The sequence below is a fragment of the Sorex araneus genome, chromosome 3, assembly GCF_027595985.1.
Source record: "Sorex araneus isolate mSorAra2 chromosome 3, mSorAra2.pri, whole genome shotgun sequence".
Taxonomy (NCBI): Eukaryota; Metazoa; Chordata; class Mammalia; order Eulipotyphla; family Soricidae; genus Sorex; species Sorex araneus.
The window spans coordinates 86,612,712-86,635,181 of record NC_073304.1 but is presented as its reverse complement, the minus strand read 5'-3'; the positions used below and the strand labels follow the sequence as shown (position 1 = coordinate 86,635,181).

The following is a 22,470-nucleotide window of genomic DNA, read 5'->3' as shown; positions in this document are numbered from 1 at the left end:
ACTTTTCCTTTCAGAAATTGGCAATTCTCTAATACTTGTTTCTGTAGTTTTCTTTTTCTTAACTACTAAAAACTTTGTATTAAAGTTGCATTTGTGTCTCAGCATATGATCAGTTTTTACAAATGTCACCTGTGTATTTGATAACATCAGGTGTTTTACAGTTGTTTCTCAACTACTGGCCAGTTTACATATGTTGATTAATTCACATGTTTTAACTTATAGTTCTTTTATATCTTTATTGATTTTTGTGTGTGCCTCTTGTTACTAAAAAGTTATGTTAAAATTTAACACAATTGTCAATTTGTGCATTTCTCTTCTCAGTTCATTTTTACTTAGGACATTTTAAGCTGTGAAATGTAGTACAGGGTCTGGAGTGATAGTACAGCAGGTAGGGCGTCTGCTTTGCATGCATTCGGCCCAGGTTCAATCCCAGACATCCCATACAGTCCCCCAAGCATTGCCAGGAGTAATTCTGAGCATCAGCAGATGTGACCCAAAAGCCAAAAAGTGAAATGTAATACAGGTTTATAATTTTATTGCTGCATTGAACCTTTCATTATTTTACATGCTTTTTCTTCCATTCTGTATCCTTAAATTTGAGATGTATTTTTTGCTTTTTCTATGTGTCTATTTCTATGTCTTTTAATGTAACTCTAAAGACTTCCTGCTTCATTTCTAGTTCTTTTATCTGTTTGACTTTGTTTTTTCTCTTTTTTTTGTATCCTTTTGGATGATTTGATTGTATTTGTCTTAGCAAGCCCTCTTAGTTTGCAAATTATATATTCATTAGTAGACTCCCAAGAGACTACAACATATATCCTTAACTTTAAAAAAAAATTTCTTTAATTTAATTTGGCCAGAGTGATAGTGCAGTGGATTGGACACTTGCCTTGCAAAGCAGCCAACCTGGGTTCAAATCCCCAGTATCCAGTATGTTTCTCTGAGCACCTCCAGGAGTGATTCCTGAGTGTAGAGCCAGGAGAAATACCTGAGCATTGCCAAGTGTAGCAATGTTCTTCTGTCCCAAAACAAACATACCCCCCCACACCGTTCTTTTTTTTTTTTTTTTAATATAAGAACTGTGATTTAATCTGCTTAGTTGTGATACTTGCTGGAAATCACACTCTTCATTCTTGGGTAGGAGGTGGGATCTCTCAAAAGCTTGCTCACCATCCCTGGTTTCCTCAGCAGTGCCTCACCTAACTGAGTAGGATGCTTGGTCTTCTGTTGCTGGGGCATTCAGGGCTTCACCTAGCATTGTACTGGACCATCTGGTGCTTGGGGTTTAACTAAGTTCTTGTGTTAGCGAGGTGTGCACTCCTGACTCAGCTATCTCCCCAGCCCAGATTGTACTCATTCCTTTTGCACTTGCGCATGTTCTGATTGTAGTGTTCATCGGGTGGTTCTGGCTCTCAAACATGTGCTCGCCTGGGATTGCGCTTCCTCTGTGTGATGTTTGCAAGTCTTTAAGTAGGATCTGGGCATTGCACTTATTTCATTATGGTACTCCCCATACCTGGCTGTGTATTGTGGGTGTGACTAGAAATCCCTTTTGCACCAGGGATCACAAATAGCAGAATTGCCAGGATAGTACTGGATGCTACTCCACTGTCACTGGAGATGGAATTTATAGCCTTATGTTTGCAATACAGATACTCAAAGCCACTGTACTGTGCCCAGACCCTTTGGCTTTCTTTTCTGGATCTTAGCTTTATATTTCTTCACTGCCTTAATAGCTCCCTGATGTCTTCAAACAGATATTTTATTTTATTTTGGGTTTTTATTTGTCCACACCTGGAGGTGCTTGGGGGACCATATGGGAACCAGGAATTGAACCTGGGTTGGCTGGCCATGTGCAAGGCGAGTGTCCTGCTTGCCGTACTCTTTCCAGACCATCTTTTATATATTTTAATTTGATCAATAGGAGTAATGGTCTAGCACAGTTTAACAATGATGGAACTTCTTTTTTTTTTCGTTGTTTCATTAGTTTTGGTTCAGGGGACAAGACCTGTTGGTGCTTAGAGACTACTCCTAGCTCAGTGTTTGGAGTTTGCTCCCAGTGTAGCTCAGAAGAACAAACAGTGCTTGGGATTGAACTTGGGGTTCCTGTATGCAAAGCATTCACTTAGTCCTTTGAGCTATCTCCCTGGCTCCAGAGGAGCTCCTCTCCATTCTCTTGGGTTCTTTTAAGTTAATAGCAAGTATCATATTTATGATGATGCTTTTTAGATTATCAGTAGGAAATAATCTGTTAATTTTTTTTTCCCAGGTGCTACCATATTGGGGAAATCCTCATGACAGGAAAGTAATCAGGAGATTCTGGAGTCAAGTAAGTTTCAGCTTTACATACACAAATAAAACGAATACAAACTTACAGAGTCATTTCTCTAGTTGATCTTAATTATTTGAATAATTTGTGTGTAAGCCTTTTATCTATCTCTGACACTAGGCAGATTTTTTTTTGCTTCTTTTTTACAGTGTTTTTTTGGTTACAAACAGTAACCTAGATTTTTTAAATCAAGGATTGTTTCCCCTTTTTTTCCATATTGGAGCTGGAGAGATAGTACAGCAGTAAGGCACTTGCCTTGTACCTAGCCAACTCAGGTTTGATCCTTGGCACCTCATATGGTCCCCAAGCTCTACTAGGAATTAATTCCTGAGTGCAGAACTAGGAGTAAGCCTTTAGCATCACCAGGTGTGGCTGAAAAACAAACAACATAAAAAGACTCATGTTGTGGTTTTCATTTCGATTTTTTGGTAGTGCCGTGAATTGAACCCAGGGCCTCACACATGCAAGTCCTCTGTCACTGAGCCACATTCCCTGCCTACAGAAACTGATTTTACTGTGGCTATGTTTTTGGAGATTACTTTGAGACCTCTGCATGTTTTTCTTCTGCTTGAGAAGGACATTATTACGTCTTTTCTCTAACTGCTTAGTCTTAAAAATGCAGCCTATTTCTCTTATTTTACTGTTAATTACTGTGTATTTCTCTTTACCTTTTCTTACATTTTCAGAAAACCCTCTACACTCAGGATGCCCCCTTCCACGTTGTCATCACAAGTTATCAGCTGGTAGTACAAGATGTAAAGTATTTCCAGCGGGTCAAGTGGCAGTACATGGTATTGGATGAGGCTCAAGCGCTCAAGAGTAGCTCCAGGTAACATGTATAGTAGAAACTAAACTCCACAGACAGAGTAAATGCATATGTGTGCATTAACATATTGAGATATATATGCGTGCTTGAATCAGAGAGGATTAGAAAGAACATGTCATGATGCAGTCTCTGCATATATTAAGTATCTGACTAGTAGACATTTTGAAAAAATAAAACCAGTATTCTTCTGTATTTGGCATTTATGATAGTTTAAGTTCTTTGAGGAAAATTTCTATGGGGAAAGGGGTCCCTGCCCTTTATTTTATTTTAAGAGTTATTTTGCACAGGAGGTCTAAGTGAGAAGGTAGAACATTTCATTATAGGGCTGGAGTGATCGTACAGCTGGAAAGACATTTATCTTCACATAGCTGATTCAGGAGTGATCCCTGAGTACAGAGCCAGGAGTGATCCCTAAGCACCTGGGATCAAAAAAAAAAAAAGAACATTGCATTGTATGGGTTATCTCTTCTGTTTTTTGCTGATTGTCCTAACCTCTGGATAGTTATTAGACCCCCACTAGTTTTTTTAATTGCTTTAAATATTCTGTTACCATCCCTGGCACCACATACGATTTTCCAAGCACCACCAAGAGTGACCCTGAGCACAGAACTATGAGCAATGCCAGGGATTGCCCAAACCCCTTCTATCCCACCCCTAAAAAAATCAAATATGTTTCAGGTCCCAAACTGAATAGTAAATGAGTGGTTGGCTATAAAGTTTGATAATTTTTATTGACTCTTAATGGGTGCCTTGGATTTTGGTAGAAGCCCATGTTCACTGTCAGAATGGAATTTTAGGCTGGGGAGTAGGGTGGGTAACCCTAGGCCTCACCCAGTGTATATTGGGGTCTCTTCTTAGTTCTGTGCTCAGACGTGACCTCTGATAGTGCTCAGGGGACCATTGTGTTGCCAGGAATTCAAATTAGGGTCAACCGTATGTAAATTAAATGCCTTCACCCCTGTATTATATCTCCTTATTTCATATTATACTCTTTTTCTTGTGAGGGTAGTGGTGCACATCCTACAGTGCTTGTGTGCCACTCCTATCCTGGTTCTCTGGGGTCATTCCTGGCAGTGCTCAGGGAACCATGCAGTCCCGGAGATTGAACCTGGGCCTCCCTGCTATAACGCATGCACTGCAACCCAGTGAGCTGTCTTTCTCCTCCCATATCGCATTTTTGAAATAGGACATGCTTGTGACCTGGAACTTTAAGTTAGACTCACTTTGCATTTTCTTCTTACCAGATCCTTCCTCCTCATTGGTACCTTAAAATTCACACTGGAAGCACATAATAATTTTAAAGCATCCTTTCATAGATAGGTATTTTATAATTAAATGTTTTTAAATAAAACTGACTAAAGATAGCGAATCTTATCTAGCCAGTAAGAACCATACTCTGTTTATTTGAAGCTATTTTTTCTAAGCCTTAATACCATGTTTTTTCAGTATAAAGGATTCACTTCCTTTGGAATTTCCTGTTCTCTGCTTTGTTAATATATTTCAGTTGTGTACAAGGTAGAGTACACTGATTATGGGTGTTATCTTTGGATTTTTCTTTTTGGGGGGGCACACACCTGGCAATGCTTAGGGTCTACTTCTGGCTCTGTGCTCAAGGGTCACTCACTGTTGTTTGGGGAACCAGACTGGTGCTTGGGAAGGAACAGGAGTCAGCTGCGTGCAAAATGAGCACCTGTACTATTTATCCTGCCTTAATTTTGGGGGGAAAGTATTTTTTGCAAATAAGTATCTTGGGTTAAGTAAAAATTTAGGGACCAAAGAGACAGAAAAGAGGATAAGGCACTTGCCTTATATGGAGCTGACCCTGTTCAATCCCAGGCATCCATACTGGGATTGTGGTCCCTCAAGCCCTGCCAAGATTGACCCCTGAGTACAGAGCTAGGAATAAGCCCTGGGCACTGCTATGTTCGGCCCCAAAACAAAGATTTATTGCTAATTTGTGTTTGTTTGTGTCTGTCTGTCTGCCTGTCTGTGTGTTTGTGTATAATTAATTTTATTATACAGCGTTCGTTGGAAGATCCTCTTGCAGTTCCAATGTCGGAATCGTCTTTTGCTAACTGGGACCCCTATTCAGAACACCATGGCAGAGGTAGGCATCAGGCACGGTGTTGGTTTTATGACCTTTAAACAATGATTTTAGCACAGCAGATAATTTGGGGAGGGAGAGGCATACCCAGCAGTGATCATAGCTACTTCCAGCTATACCTGGGGATTTATTCCTTGTGGTGCCTGGGATGAAACTTGGCCATTTGCAAGTGCCTAGCCCATGGGCTGTCTCTTAGCCCACAAGAGAGAATTCTTTATCCATGCCACCTGGAATCTTCCTTTGTATGTAGATATTAGTTCCCACATGTAAGAAGAATTTGGCTGTAGTTTGCCCCAAGTGGTTTCTATTGTTTGGCATTATTCCTAGTTTCTTATTCTCTGTCACAAATAAAATTTCTTTATTTATTTGTATGTTTTGTAATTCCACCCCTCTCGGAGAGCCCGGCAAGCTACCGAGAGTATCGAGCCTGTGTGGCAAAGCCTGGCAAGCTACCCGTGCGTATTGGATATGCCAGAAACAGTAACAATAAATCTCTCAATGAGAGACGTTACTGGTGCCCGCTCGAAAAAATCGATGAACAACGGAATGACAGTGATGACAGTATTGTAATAGTGCATTAGAAATGCTATCTATCTTTGGAAGAGATGGGGGGAATTAAAATTATTTCTTTAGGAAAGAAAATTGAATGCATAAAGTAGAGGCAGGAGGTGGGGAAGTGGAAGCAGGAGGGAAACTGGGAACATTGATGATGGGAACTGTACACTGGTGAAGGGACAGGTGTTGGAACATTATATGATTGAAAGTCAGTCATGAACAACTTTGTAACAGTATATCTCACTGTGATTCATTTAAAAAAATTCTTATAGATTTTTTCACTAGAAATATTAAAAATAGAGGAAAGCTAATATATAATAATAAAATATATAATATAATAATAGAACTAGATAGTAGTTTTTACTTCTTGCCATGGCAACTTTCCAGTAATGTAGTGGGAAAAGAAACATAATCAACTCATAAAAGAATAGATGTGACTCTGTTACAACTCTTTGTTAGAAAGACAACAAACCTAACTTGGCCCTATGCACTGTCAATTGCAAACCCCTGACCTAGAAATATTAGAAACAAGTTATACTGCCTTTAATTGTGCTCAGTGTTGAAATAGATTTGTTTGGTAATATATTTAAGTATGTATCTCACAGCAAAATCTAGTCACGGGGAAATCTAGCTTGCAATTTCTAATTTTTAGTTTGAAATTAATTAACAGATTGATAAGACATGTGTTTGATACATTCTGTCTCACATACTGACATGCATCTTGACGAGCACATACATTCCACTAACTTTCACTCTCTCTCCAAACCCTTGTATCTCTACAGTCATTTTGTTTCTCTCTGACGATTTCACTCTTCCTTTATTTCCAGCTCTGGGCGCTGCTACACTTCATTATGCCAACATTATTTGATTCACATGAGGAATTTAATGAATGGTTTTCCAAGGACATTGAGAGCCATGCAGAAAACAAATCCGCCATTGATGAGAGTGAGTACTTTTGTGAACTTTTTCTTTCTACTTAGAGATAGGCAGTCATATTAGTTATATTTTTTTCTTGTATGTGAAGACTTTTTCTTTTACCATACCTGGGAAGGTCATGGAGAAGAAAGATTTTTTTTTTTTTGCCAGATAATTGTGTTCTTTGTTTACATGTAGAAAAGTCAAAAATGTGCTTGCTTTGGCAGCAAATACTAAAATTGGAGTTATAGTACAGGGATTAATGGGTTTACCTTGTATAGGGTTGATTCCTGGCACTAGTCCCTGCACAAGAATAAAATAGAAATTTGTAAGCATTCCATAATTTTGAAATTCACATAGTATTATAAACCAATGACAAATGAGTAGAATTTGAATTTAATGAGTTAAAAAACCAATTCATGTGATTATGATAATCTTGATTAGTCAAAACAAGATGCAAAGTTCATGAACATATTTTGGCTTGCAATGTCTTCTTATTTGAAGCATCATTTTTTCCTTTAGAATTATGTTCTGTGAACATTTTAAACCTTGTTTACCAATATTTTTTTCATCTGTTGAATAATATTTTAGGAGAATTATGCAGTATTTATTACATAAGATCTGACCTGAAATCTATGAGCCAGAAAGATAGATAGTACAGGGGTTTCATGCAGTTGACCCTAATTCAATCATCAGCATAGTGTCTCTCTAAGCATTACCAGGAGTGATCTCTGAGCACTGTCAGATGTTGCCAATAAAACAAAAAAATCTTTTGATTTTTTTTTTTTAATGTTTAAATCATTTCTATGCTACATGATGCTAATTTGCTGGCAGACTTTGAAAAACTCTTACTTAGAGGAATGCTGGAATTTTGGGGGGTGGGGTGACACGGGACTTTTTTGGGTCACACACCCAGCGATGCTCAGGGGTTATTCTTGGCTCTGTACTCAGGAATTACACCTGGCAGTGCTTAGGGACCATATGGGATGCCAGGGATCAAACCAAGGTTGGCCGCATGCAAGGCAAACTCCCTGCACACTGTCCTGTTGCTCTGGCCCCAGTGTTGGGATTTTGAAATCGCTCACATTGGGACCTATTTGAGAACCCTGTTACTGCCCAGTTGATGTTTGGATAATACTACAGAGAATTCAGATTCCTTAATTTCCTCTTTGGGGGAAAGGATTGTGTTTTTCTGTCAGAATCATTTAGTCAAAAGATATTAAAAGTTTTGGCCACTCAATACCTCTATTGCAAACTACAACACCAAGAAGGAGAGAGAGAACAAAAGGAAATGCCCTGCCACAGAGGCGGGGTGGGGGGATAGGATAGGATGGGGATGTGGGAGGGAAACTGGAATCATCGGTGGTGAATAGACACACTGATGGAGGGTTGGGTACTCGAGCATTGTATGACTAAAACACAAGCCCAAAAAGTTGTAAGTCTGTAACTGTACCTCACGGTGATTCACTAATTAAAAAAAAAAAAAGGATGTTAAAAGTTTTATTAGATTATTGTGCTATTTCTTTGGTTTGTATTAAATCCATGTAAAGTACTGTTTATGGGGGGTCTCCTGGTATTTCAGATCAGCTCTCTCGTTTACACATGATCTTAAAGCCTTTTATGCTGAGGAGAATCAAGAAAGATGTGGAGAATGAATTGTCAGACAAGGTAAGGAAGAGAATACTTTATGAGTTTATAAAATCTTGAAGAGTCATCAACTTAGGGTTCCAGAGTGGAAAAAAGTTCCTTCATACATGTTTGGTACAGTATTAGTTTGAATAAAAGACTTCTAAGTTTGATTGGATTAAAGAAGACTTAAGTTGAGTTGAATAATGCAGGAAACGTTTTTGTCTTTACCTATTATGTTTTATTGTGGAGAATTTGAAATATTATAAAAGGAGATAAAATATAATGAACCACTTGTGAACACTGCAGTTCTAGTGTTAATCAACTTATACCCATCCCTCTGGATTATTGTGAAGCAAATCTGTTTTTTTCATTTATAAATATTTTCATTGTATCTTTAAGATTGTGACTTTTTTTTCCTAAAATATATAACCACATCATTATCATTCCTAATAAAAAAACAACATTTAGATATGAGGGAGAGAATACAGGGATTAAGGAGTTTGCCTTGTGCGGGGTTGATCCCTGGCACTGCCAACAGTCCCTTAAGTATTGCCAAAAGTGATCCCTGAGCACTTCCAGATGTGCCCCCAAACAAAATTATCCCACCTCCCCCCAGAAAAGACATTTAGAATCACAGACCCATTTACTGTTGTTTTGTTTGGGGGCCACAACCATATATTCAGGGGTTACTCCTGGTTCTGCATTCAGAAATTATTCCTGGCAGTGCTCAGGAGAACATATGGGATGCCAAAATTGAACCCGGGCCAGCTGCATGCAAGGCAATGCTAACCACTGTACTATCACTCGAACCGCTAAACTGGACTGATTTAAAATAAAGAGCAGTGTTACACAGATTCACTAAGATGAGTCTCTGTCCAGGGATGTGGCTCCATGGCTCAGGTGGCTAGAGTACATACCTTACATAGGTGAGGCCCTGAGTTCAATTCAGGGCACGCTACCGTGATTGTTGGTGAACATCACATGCAGAGCACCCTGTGACAGTAGCTAAAATTAAAACTTGTATAATTCTTTTTTGAGCATGGCTGTGGCTGGGTTCCGGAGGTCTTCGGCTGCCAGGGCTCTCTCGGGGCAGGGAGGGAGACTCAACCAACCCCATCCAAGGGGCCCCAGTGAAGACAGCCAGGAGCAAGAGACTGCATCACTCTCTTCAGGGAGCTTGGTTTTATAGTCTCTGTATGTTGGCCATTGATGGGATTTCACAGCGCGGGGGGTGGGGGCGGGGGGGGCAGTTTGTGAGTGCAGCTGCCTAGCTACTGGAAAATGGGGGATCTGGGTGAAAGACGCTCAGTACCAATCCGAGCAAGCTTGGAGATCTCAGCCCCAGGTTCCGCACACCTGGGTTCCTCTGCTGGTTCTTTCATGTGTAAGGCTCGTCCAAGCATGTGAAGAGCGGCTTTGAGCACTTGCCCCCTTCACCTGGCTTTCTTTACCGGGGCCCCTCAGAGGGTTGGGTTGAGTCTCCCTCCCCACCCCGAGAGAGCCCCAGCAGCTGAAGACCTCCGGAACCCAGCCACAGCCATGCTCAAGGCCACTCTCCACATGCTTACATGAGCTTCACACATGAAGGAATCTGCAGAGGAACCCAGGTGTGCAGGACCCAGGGCTGAGATCTCCAAGCCTGCTCCATCGGTACTGGGCCTCTTTCACCCAGATTCCCCATCTTCCAGGAGCTAGGCAGTCACACCCACAAACCCTAATCCCATCAACGGCCAACATCCAGAGATTATAAAACCAAGCTCCCAGAATCTTATAGCCTAGTTCTTCTCGGAGAACCTGGCAAGCACGCCATGGCGTATTCATATGCCAAATACAGTAACAATGATGGGTCTCATTCTCCTGACCCTGAAAGAGCCTCTAATGCAGCACCATTGGGAAAGACGGGTAAAGAGAGGCTGCTAAAATCTCAGGGTTAGGACGAATGGAGACATTACTGGGCCTGCTCGAGCAAATTGACGATCAATGAGATGATAGTGATAGTGATAATTCTTTTTTAATAACAGCCCCAAACAGGATCCTTACAGGCTTAAAAAACAGTAACGGAACAGTTTATTGTACCTCAGTGATAGAGCAGATTCTTTGCATATGTGATGCCATGGGCTCAATCCCTGACACTGTTAAAAATAAACCCTTAAAGGGGCTGGAGCAATAGCACAGCGGGTAGGGCATTTGCCTTACATGCGGCCAACCCGGGTTCGATTCCCAGCATCCCATATGGTCCCCTGAGCACCCAGGAGTAATTCCTGAGTGCAGAGCCAGAAAGTAACCCCTGTGCATTGCTGGGTGTGACCCAAAAAGCAAAAACAAACAAATAAACAAATAAATAAAATAAACCCTTAAAAACATCAGCATTCTCATTTCGGGTATTTAGTTTTCAATAAAGGTTATGAGAGGAAGTAGTGGGATTCTTACCTAGTAACCTACTATATATGTAGTATGGATTTCTTTATCTATTTCTGAATAACCTATTTATTGAGCTCTTGCCGGCCAGCCGTTGGTACATAAAGTAGCATTTAGATTTGTAAGGGAAATGAATACATAAATAACTAATATTGTGTCATTAGAGATACAACGGTTATTTGTGTGAAATATAATGGAAACATAGATGTGGGAGTCAGTCTGTTACGGTAAGCATACAAGAGATGACAGGAGATAGATTTGAAATGATGAGTTGTTTATTACTAGAAAAATATGGTAGGGAGAGGATTGCTAGGTATCAACAAAGGTCTGGCAAATATTCAGCATGTTTGCCAAACTTTTTTTTTTTTTCAATGTGGTAGCAGGAACCAAAGCCAGGTAAAGACATGCACTTTATCAATAAGCCACATACCTAGCCAGGCAAATAAGAGTAAATCTTAGTTTGTTGTGGAATAAAGGACAGTATGACAGTGAAGATACAGGGATAATTGGGTTAGTATTTAGGAGAATTATTGGAAGCCTTCTCTACCTCTATGAGAATATTTTGGTGGTCGTGTTTGGGGGCTACATCTGATGGTGGTCAGGGGCTATTCCTGATTCTGTGTTCAGGAGTGGCCCTGGGCCATGCTCAGGGGACCATATGTGGTGCTGGGGATTTGAACCTCACTTGGCCACATACCAGGCAAGTGCCTTACCTCCTGTTCTATCTCTGTCCCCTTTGTGAGATTTTTACTATCTGTATTTATTAATGTACATTAAAAACTTTCCAAGAGTTGAATTACCAATGTTGAAGAATTTGTATGACTGGTGTTTCAGAACAGGAGAATCTGAAGGCAGGGAGTCTCCTTGTATCTTAGGTAATGACATTCTGACTATCAAATGGCAGAATAAAAGTTGGTTAGATGTAAATTTTCAGATTGAGAGAACAAGGAAATAATATAACATGGAGTGGAATATGAAAGAAAAATATTAACCTATTTGAAGTTACTCTTTGGGCAACTAATTGACTGATGATGTGATTATTTGTAAATCATGGAAAGAATCCCCCCACCCCCCCATATGTCATATAGGCAATTGCTGTAGTGTTGCTCTTATAAGTTGAAAATTTGAGACTAGGGATGTTTGGGAATATAGTATTGGAAGTCACTACCATAGTTGGTACTTAGTGTTATCAAGTGAAAGAGTTTGCCCAGGGAAAGCACGTAGAAAGAGTAACAGGTGATATGAGGACTGAGGAGAAAACATCTTTTTGAATAATTGGTCACATCACAGGTGTAAAGAAATAATTGAGTTTCTAAACATAAGTATATATATTTTTTCAATCAAAATCTGATTTGCCTGTGTTTCAACTTTTGAATTTTCTCACAAACTTTTTTCCAAAAAATGTTCTTATTGATTTTTAGATTGAGATTCTGATGTATTGCCAACTGACCAGCCGACAGAAGCTGCTGTATCAGGCACTGAAGAACAAAATTTCCATTGAGGATTTATTGCAGTCTTCTATGGGCTCTACCCAGCAAGCACAGACCACCACCAGCAGCCTCATGAATCTGGTCATGCAGTTTAGGAAGGTAAGATCTTAGGTTAGCTGCTTTGAAGCTGTCCCAATTGGTCCATTTTAATATTATGTCACGCTAAAGGCTCATTAAAGGGACTGGGGGAACAGTACAGCAGGCAAGGTGCTTGCTGTGCATACAACCAACCCCCAGCCCTGTCCGGTCCCCTGAGCTCTCCCAGGAATGACCCCTGAGCAATGAGCTGGGAGTATGCTCTGAGCACTGCCAGGTGTGGCCCAGAAACAACAACAACACAAAGAATCATTAGAGATTTAAACTTGGGAAAGTTTGTTTACAAAGGTAAGTATATTCATAAAGGACTAAATTTTTTGCTTTTTGGGGGCGGGGAGGGCATTCCTGGCTATACTCAGAGCATACTCTCAGCTCCGCACTCATGGAATCACGCCTGGTAGCACTCAGGTGACCATATGGGATGCTGGGGATTAAACCTGGGTAGGCTGCAAGGCAAGCACTCTCCCAGCTATCCTATTCTTCATCCCCTCCCCAGTCAATTCATAGAGTCGTGTATACACATGATAATGTTCCTATTTTTCTTCCTCATAGGTGTGTAATCACCCAGAGTTATTTGAAAGGCAAGAAACTTGGTCTCCATTTCATATTTCCCTAAAGCCATATCAGATTTCAAAGTTTATCTACCGTCATGGACAGATCAGGGTTTTCAACCATTCACGAGACAGGTGAGCATATATTATTATCTGTGTGCTGACAGAGAGTTTTGTTATTTGGGAAGTTGTAGTTTACCATCAAAAATGATTTTAAGGTTTAAAAGTTTGTAGATAGGAGCCAGAGTGATAATACAACAGGTTGTTGCCTGGCATACAACAGACTCCGCCTTTATTCCTATCACCCCATATGGTCCCTCAAGCACCATGAAGAATGATCCCTGAGATCCCTAAGTGCAGAGTCAGGGGTAAGTCCTGAAACTGCTAGGTGTGACCCCAAAACAAAAACAAAGATTTTGTTGATGGACTAGAATATGTTTGAGTTCTCTAGCAATGAGATATTTAAACAGAGTTGACAGGACCAGAGCACAGCAGGTAGGGCATTTGCCTTGCACGCGGCTGACCCCACGTTTGATCCCCCACATCTCGTATGGTTCCCCAAGCACTACTAGTATAGAGTATAGAGTCAGGAGTAACCCCTGAGCATCTCTGGGTGTGACCCAAAAAGCAGATAAACAACGGAGTAGATAATAATTTGTCAAATTATCTCTTCATAGGAATTTGTGTACTGGGTGATCTTAGAGAGCCCAGACATTCCAGGCTTTTCTACAAGAGGGGTATGTGCCTGTGCGCAAATACTTGTATCAAAAGAGAACAACAAATGTCTCTGCCTCAGTAGTGAAATTACTTCACCATGGGCTATTTTACACTTGGAATAATACTTGTAGCAGAACTGATTGAATTCCAAGTTAATCGAATTTACCTTCTTACCAGCATTTGTAGTGGCATACTGGTGGTAGTGTAGTGTTTGCCACTGAAAGTTCAGGACATTTCAGTTCAGAAAGTTGTGGAGGTCCTTTCTGCACCTGTGACGGAGGTGGCCCAGGCTTCTGGATTTTTCAGCAAGTCTTCAAAGGATTCACTGCACATCCACATTTGAGAATTGTGGATTTAGAAAACTCCTGTGGAGAAAAATTTTACATAATATTACCAAACTAGTCATCAACAGTATTTATCCTAATGAAACAAACGCGATCTTTCTGTTCATGTACACACATCAGGACTGAAACCCAGGGTCACATACATCCAAAGCTATATTCCCAGCCCCTTCTTGTGTTTTATTTTAAGAATTCAGGGGCTGGAGCAATAGCACAGCGAGTAGGGCTTGCACGCCTTGCACGCGGTCGACCCGGGTTCGATTCCCAGCATCCCATATGGTCCCCTGAGCACCTCCAGGGGTGATTCCTGAGTGCAGAGCCAGGAGTAACCCCTGTGCATCGCCGGGTGTGACCCAAAAAGCAAAAAAAAAAAAAAAAATTCTTTGTGATAACTCCAGGCTAATACTTGGTTAAATGATGGGCAGAAGGAAGTAGACCAATTGTGATGTTTTGTGTCAATTATGTATAGTTTATGATGCAGTGACAGTGATTCTCTAAAATAAAATGAAGTTACTTTAAATGTATATTATTTTCTTACTCTTTATTAAGTACTAGTTGTTTTTACCTTGTGTGCCATAACTTTTGCCTGTAAATAACAAACTCCTTACCACTGGAAACACTTTTAAACCTAAAAACAAACAAATAAACAAACAAAAACACACTCTTTAGTTTTGAGTGTTTTACCTTTATAGTATTTATAATTGGGTTTGAATTAATTTTATTTATTTTATTTAACAGGTGGTTAAGGGTTCTTCTTTCTCCATTTGCACCTGACTATATCCAGCAATCTCTCTTTCACAGAAAAGGTATGTGTTTGATTTTTGAGAGGGCAGTATGCCATGGATTCGCCAGGATGCTCTTTGTTTTCTTAAGTGACTAAAAGTCTTGTATATAAGAGTTAGGTTATCTAGGGGCCAGAGAGATAGTACAGTGAATAGGGCACTTGTTTTGTACACAGCTCACCCGTGTTTGACCCTTGGCATCCCATATGGTCCCCCAAGCACCACCAGGAGTGATTTCTGATAGCACAGCCAGGAGTAACCCCTGAGTTTCACCCAAAAGTTACCTATATTTATGAATTCTGGAAAGAAGTAAAAGAAACTATTTAACTGAACTTACATTTTATTTCTTTCTCTTAAAAATTTCTTATATTTGGGGCCAGAGCAATAGTATCAAGGGTGGGGTTCTTGCCTTGCAAGTAGTTGACCTGGGTTCAGTCCCCGGCACTTCATATGGTTCCATGAGCCCAACCGGGAGTGATCCCTCAAGTGAGCCAGGAGTAAGCCCTGAGTGTTGTTGGGCATGGTGCAAAAATAAAAAATATATATTTACACTTAAAACTTTACTAAGATAGTACAAGGCTCATTATTGTGACTGAGTTCCCTCCTGGATCTGTCAGGAAAAGCTATTCAACTTTAAATATTATCTAAAATATTATGGCGAAGTTTCAGAATTTTTCACTTCTTTGTTCTTTTTATTATCTTTCCTGGAATGGTAAGAGAAGGTATCTAGTCAAGAATTTAAAAGAAATAAAAAAGACTGGAGAATTAGTACAAGGTCTAAGAAACTTACAGTTAGACTTGGTTCTATTTCCCACATGTTGTCTCTCTTGAACACTATTTGGAGTGATCTCTGAGCAATGCTGTGACCAAAGAGATCATTAATACAGGGTCAGGATGCTTGTCTTGTATGCTACTCATCCCGCCTCAACCCCCAGCACTGCATAAGGTACCCTGAGCACCACCAGAGGTCACTCCAGAGCACAAGCCAGGAATAATAGCTCCTGAACATCATAGAGTACTATAGTGCCCACCCCAAAAAAAGGTAATTGATTAGTCTGCTCCACTTTGGCTCGTGTATGCAGTACCTCATAGATCTGCCTCTTTTTCATACAGAACTAAGACTGTAGGGGCAGGGAGATAACTCAGAGTGCTAGCACATATGTTTTACATGCAGATAGATGCCCTAGGGTTCTTCCCAGATACCACATGATCACACCCCACCCCTAGTGCCACCTGGCCTGAGCACTGAACCATAAAGTTCACACAGCTGGTCCATTTCCAGGTCCCCCAACCACTGCTGAGGAGCCCTCCCACCCAAAAAATACGACACCCTAACTTCTGCATGCTGACTGAATATTTTTATGGTTCTTAAGTGAAAATTCAGCATTTCATTAGGTTTTTGTTAAGAATTTTGTCTCCTTACTTATTAATTAGTTTTTAACTTTGCCCTTTTTCCCAGGTGTTAATGAAGAAAGTTGTTTCTCTTTTCTTCGCTTTATTGATGTTTCTCCATCAGAAATGGCAAACCTTATGCTTCAGGGACTTTTGGCCAGGTGAGAAATTTGCTGTTTGAATCAAGGAGTTGGGAATAAATAGACAGTAGTTGAGTACTGAGAGATTAACCATTTAGCATTACATCTTAGCCTCATTTTTTTTCTGTTAAAAATTTAAAGGAGGGGGGGCTGGAGTGATAGCACAGCGGGTAGGGCATTTGCCTTGCACTCGGCCGACCCGGGTTCGAATCCCAGCATCCCATATGGTCCCCTGAGCACCGCCAGGGGTAATTCCTGAGTGCATGAGCCAGGAATGACCCCTGTGCATTGCCGGGTGTGACCCAAAAAAAAAAAAATTTAAAGGAGGGGGCTGGAGCGATAGCGCAGTGAGTAGGGCGTTTACCTTGCACGTGGTCGACCCGGATTTGATTCCCAGCATCCCATATGGTCCCCCGAGCACCGCCAGGAGTAATTCCTGAGTGCATGAGCCACAAGTAACCCCTGTGCATCGCTGGGTGTCACCCAAAAACAAACAAAAATTTTAAAGAAATCATAATTTTTAAAAGCATTTTAGTAATGATTGTTTTACACTGTAAACAGAAATTGTTAGGATTTCCTCCTTGATACTTCTAGAGATCTTCAAGTCTTCTCAATTTTTCATTATTTTGCTTTTTCTATTTGCTCCTACAAGGCAAACGGTTGTCCTGATGAAAAGACTGATGGTTTATCTAGTGAGTAGTGATCGTAGATACGCTACTGTGAATGTTCTGGGAGACTGGCCCTATGGTCTTATTCTTTGGAATGACTTTATTTTGTTACTTTATGTAATGATAGTCTCATTAGGAAAAGCTGTCTTTCTAAAGGATGGTTTTATAATCAAATTTGGGGCATAAAATTGAATGTTAATAGAAGAGCTTGACATAAGAGTTTATTTTTTCTAGGGGTTTTTTAATTTTATTTTACTTATTTGGCAGGGGTAGGGGGGCACAACCAGCACTGTTCAGGGGTTACTGGCTCTGCACTCAGGAATTAATCCTGGTGATGCACAGGGGACCAGACCATCTGGGGTGCCAGGGATCAAACCCACATCGGCAACTTACAAGGCAAACGCTATACCTGTTGTACTATCGCTCTGGTCCCCCAGATTTTACTTTCCATAGCAAGTAAAACATGATAAAGATTGAATTTATGGGGGCCAGAGCGATAGCACAGCGGGTAGGGCGTTTGCCTTGCACACGGCCGACCTGGGTTCGATCCCCGGCATCCCATATGGTCCCCCAAGCACTGCCAAGAGTAATTCCTGAGTGCAAAGCCAGGAGTAACCCCTGAACATCTCTGGGTGTGACCCAAAAAGAAAAAAAAAAAGATTGAATTTATGGAATACAAGTATGAAACAACCTTTTCAAAAAGAAAGAACTTACTTAGGATTGGGCTGAAGCAGCAGTAGAGTAAGTAGAGTGTTTGCCTTGCATGTGACAGACCTGGGTTCGATCCCTGGCATCACACAGTCCCGCAAGCCTGTCAGAAGTGTCTGAGTGCAAAATCAGAAGTAAGCCTTGAGCATCACTGGTTGTGGCCCAAAAGCAAAAATTATTTTTAGGGCCTGAGCAATAGTGCAGTGGGTAAGGTGCTTGCTTTGCACTTGGCCGACCAAGTTTAATCTCCAGCCCATATGGTTCCCAAGCCCTCCCAGAGTGATCCCTGAGTGCAAGCCAGGAGTAATCCTTGAGCACCACTGGGTATTGTCCTGTCCACACCCTCCTTCCCAAAATAAAAAAACATTTTTAAAAATGCTCAGGATTTACGAAAGAGATATGATAACTGAGAGAGGTAAGGCTCCCCACTGCTATGAATGAACCATAATCCTCCCCGGAGCACTGAATAAGCATGTCTGCTGTGGTTTGTTTCAGATGGTTAGCTCTTTTCCTGTCTCTGAAAGCCTCCTACAGGCTCCATCAGCTGCGTTCCTGGGGAGAGCCAGAAGGAGATACCCAGCAGAGATATCTCAGAAACAAGGATTTCCTCCTTGGGGTTAATTTTCCACTCTCCTTTCCTAATCTTTGTAGCTGCCCTTTGTTAAAGGTAAGCAATTATTTTAGCATCTATTATCTGTGTAGTACTCTCTCTTTCCTTTTCTTTAAATGAGTAAATGTAAAATAATCGTGGAAGGCATCCTGATATCTAAAAGTTTCCAGAGGCATGAGAGCAATGTTTTGAGTGTACCTATGTAACTGTGTCCATATGTTTTAATATCTATTATGTATAATTTCATTATGCGGTACACATATTTTCAATGAGTAGTTGAATGAATCTGTACGTGTGGATAAACTGATTTGATAGCCACCTTAATTAACGTATAGATCATTTTTAGTACCCAAAAGTTCTCTAGTACTTCTTCCTGTAGTTCAGAACAAAGCAACCAAGAGTTAGTCACTGTTCTACTTCTTCACTGATTATTTTTGCTTGTTTTTGAACTTCATGTCAATGAAATTTCCACCATGTATTCTTTTCTGACTACTTCCACTTACCATTATATCTGTGAGATTCTTCCATTTTGCATTATAGTATTCTTTTTTATGCTATGAAGTTTCTTAATAACAATGTATTGATTTGTTTTATTTTTGATAGATATTTAGATTGCTTCCTTCTGTGAACCTTCGTGAATAAAAGTGCTGTGTATATTCTAGTATACATCTTTTGGTGAATGAGGGATCTTCTTGGGAAGGAGAGATAGCTCAATGGACAAATATTTGCTTTGTGTATGGGATACCTGGGTTTGATCTCCGGCACCGCACAGACCCTGAGTACAGAGCCAGGGATGAACCAAAAACCAAAAGAAAAAATAACTTTGGGGGCTCAAGAATTGTGTAGTTGATAAGGTACTTGCCTTTCACACAGCTAACCTAACCTGGGTTCTATCCCCAGCACTACTTCTGGTTTCCTTAGCATTATAAAAAACTGATTCAAGACTTTAGTTTCCTATTAGGCTGATTGTATTTTTCTTAGAGATTTGTAGTTGTTTGTGTATTGCAGTTATCTTGACTTTGTAACTTGCTTTTTCACTCTATGTGCGTGTGTATGTGTGTGTGTGTTTTAAGTTTGCTGTTTTGTATGTCCTTTCTGTTGAAGTCTTTCTGTTGAAGTCTTTCCCTGTACAAAAAAAGATCATCTTTTTTTTTTTTTTTCAGAAAGCTTTTCTGTTTATATTTTATTTTCAGGTATGCAAAAAATTGGGAGAGTGTGTTTACGTATTTTTTTTAATTATTATTTCTTTGGGGGCCACACCCTGTGAAGCTTAGGTGTTTTTCCTGTCTATACACTCAGAATCATTCCTGGTAGTACTCAGGGAACCATATGGGATGCCAGAGTTCAAACCTGGGTCGGCCTCATGCAAGACAAGCACTCACTGTACTATCTCTCCAGCCCTTCTGTTGTGGGTTTGTCTTTTTTTTTCTTTTTGGGTCACACTTGGTGATGCTCAGGGATTACTCCTGGCAGTGCTGGAGGGACCGTATGGGATCCTGGGGATCAAACCCAGGTTGGCCGCGTACAAGGCAAACTCCCTATCTTCTATACTATCATTCCACCCTCCCACCCCCGTTTTTAACATACAGATATTCCTGTGCATTTACCCAGTTCCATTTATTGAAGAGAACAGCCTTAATGAAGCTGCAGTGTCACTTAATGTTGAAGAAATGGCCATACACTCTTGGCCCTTTTTCTCACTGTTCTGTTTCATTAGTCCATTTGTCTGTCCTTGAACTGGTACAAATCTGATATCTAAAATTTACCTTAGATGTTGGGAAATGTGGGTGCAGCTGGTAACTGATTTGATTATTGTTGATCATCACTTGTTTGCATTTGAATTGGAAACAAGAAACATTTTTTTTTCCTTTTTGGGTCACACCTGGCAATGCACAGGGGTTACTCCTGGCTCTGCACTCAGGAGTCACCTCTGGCAGTGCTCAGAGGACCATATGGGATGCTGGGAATTGAACCCGGGTTGGCCGTGTGCAAGTGTGCAAATGCCCTACCCACTGTGCTATTGCTCCAGTCTCAAGAAACATTTCTTGAGAGTGAGTCTTATCAGTGGAGTGAGGTTAATGTCTAGAAATCTCAAATAATTCTAAGAGAGTTCAATTTTGTGTTAGCCTTTATTGTAGTAGGTTATCAACACCTACCATACATAATTACCCCACAGCCTAGCACCTTCATAAACAGCATCTCTGTTAATTTCTGTTGGTCAGGAACTTAGAAACAATTTAGGTAGATGGTTCTGGCTCAGAAAATGTCATGAACTCATAGTCCAGCTAGCAGCTAGAGTTGCAATTATCTGACAGATTGATTCAAGCCACAGGATCTGCTTCCAGGGTGATTCACTTACATGCCTGGCAAGTGTTTGCTGGCTGTTGGATGGAGGTCTCCTCTTCTTGCTGTAAGAACTTTTCCAGGGAGCTGTTTAAATGTTACTCCTGGCATAGCAGCTGCCTTTCCCCAGTGACAGTGATTCAAGACACAGGACAAATAGGAGCCACAACACCTTGCAGATCACTAAGTCTATGGCAGAGGGAGAAGGACAGGTCTCAAACAGGGCAGAATATGCTATCTTATTTTCAGAAATATACTTTTTTGTATCTTAAAAATGACCAAACCCTCCCATTGATTTGCTGCTCTAGTTTGTGATAATATAAGTATTTCAAAAAAGACTTGGACGTTTCAGGGCTGGAGTGATAGCACAGTGGGTAGGGCATTTGCCTTGCACAAGGCCAACCCAGGTTCGATTCCCAGCATCCCATATGGTCCCCTAAGCGCCGCCAGGAGTAATTCCTGAATGCAAAGCCAAGAGTAACCCCTGTGCATCACCAGGTGTGACCCAAAAAGGAAAAAAAAAAAATAAGACTTGCATGTTTTAAGTTTTAAATGATTATCTGTTAAATAAATGCTCAGAGAACTTTGACTTGCTGTTGATGAAGAGTCCCCCAAACAGGAAGTTTCCCAAAACTCTTCCACTACATGATAACTTGCAGCTTTGGTATCTATATCCATCATCATTTCCTGAGATGGTGAGAGCTACTAGTCCCACTGTGGAAAACTCTGGGAAACCATTGTGTTCAGGGTGTTTCTCTATTTTATTTTCCCCCTTTTTGTTTGATCATTTAAAATCACTATAGAAATAGAATCTATGTAGTCTAGCAGTTGATTATAAACACTTTGAGATTTTTCTCTATATCTAAGTTTAATACACTAAGAACAAAAGCAAAAATTTTGATTTAATTGATTTTTAAATAGTAAAGACAATATTAACATAAACATTTCCTTATAATTTTTCACAAGACCTGAAGTGCAAAGTATGACCACGTGGTAAAGGGCTGAATCTCTCTAAAAGAAAAACGTCTGTATTTCCTTTGCTATCATGTGGTAAAAATGTATAGCTGTGGCGCCTGTAATCCTGGCCCACTCCTTATTTTCTCTTGAGACTCTTGCATGGTGCCAGTAGACTCTTTGCCAAAGCCTAACTTCATTGCGATGTGCGTGTTCTGGTGCTGGCAGCAAGATGCACACAGCTGCCAGTGTCTGCAGGGTAATAAGACTTTCAGGCACATGAAGATGGAACAACAGAATAGCAAAGCCTATGACCCCATTAAAACCAAGTCACATCCACCAGATTGTGCCATTCTGTTACTTTTTTTCTAATTTGTTTTCAGCCAAACTGACTGAAGAAGTAAAGAGCCTTCTTTTCTGTCTCTTCATTTACTTCAAACCACCCCCAACATCGTACATGGTGTTATTTGAAATGTCCTTTGTGTTCTTCTCTGTTAAACCTTTAATTTTTTCTGTAGCTAGCATTGTCTAACAGTTCATGTTGTTATGTAAATACTGTTATCTAGGGGACAATACTAAGGAGGACTTGATGGAATAAATCAGTGTTAAAGAAAATAATCTAGTAAAGTTTAGGTTGAAAAATATGTTGGGAATAGGGACAGAGGGTAGGTACAGTGGATAGAGTGCTTGCTTTATACATAGGTAACTCAGGTTAAATCTCTAGCACCCTGTATGGTCCCCTGAGTCTGCCAGGAATGATCCCTGAACGCCAAGCCAGAATAAGCACGGTGCACAGCCGAATGTGGCTCAAAAACAAAAATGAAACAAAACAAAAAAGACTAAGTATGTTGGGAATATAATTAGAGTTTTTCTAAAGCTAAGGTATTTTTACTATTTTCAGC

General features: G+C 40.4%; 1 protein-coding gene across 2 annotated transcripts in view; it reads left to right on the top strand.

Annotated features, from left to right (window-relative positions):
• Window positions 1-22,470, top strand: part of INO80 (INO80 complex ATPase subunit) — a 124,522-nt gene that overhangs the window by 50,662 nt on the left and 51,390 nt on the right. For both annotated transcript variants that reach the window (XM_055133706.1, XM_055133705.1), the window contains exons 15-24: window positions 2,270-2,329; window positions 3,016-3,158; window positions 5,178-5,262; window positions 6,642-6,759; window positions 8,312-8,397; window positions 12,198-12,365; window positions 12,915-13,048; window positions 14,710-14,777; window positions 16,213-16,306; window positions 18,157-18,328. In XM_055133706.1, the coding sequence (XP_054989681.1) occupies window positions 2,270-2,329; window positions 3,016-3,158; window positions 5,178-5,262; window positions 6,642-6,759; window positions 8,312-8,397; window positions 12,198-12,365; window positions 12,915-13,048; window positions 14,710-14,777; window positions 16,213-16,306; window positions 18,157-18,328 (1,128 nt within the window). The remainder of the gene's footprint in view (window positions 1-2,269; window positions 2,330-3,015; window positions 3,159-5,177; window positions 5,263-6,641; window positions 6,760-8,311; window positions 8,398-12,197; window positions 12,366-12,914; window positions 13,049-14,709; window positions 14,778-16,212; window positions 16,307-18,156; window positions 18,329-22,470) is intronic.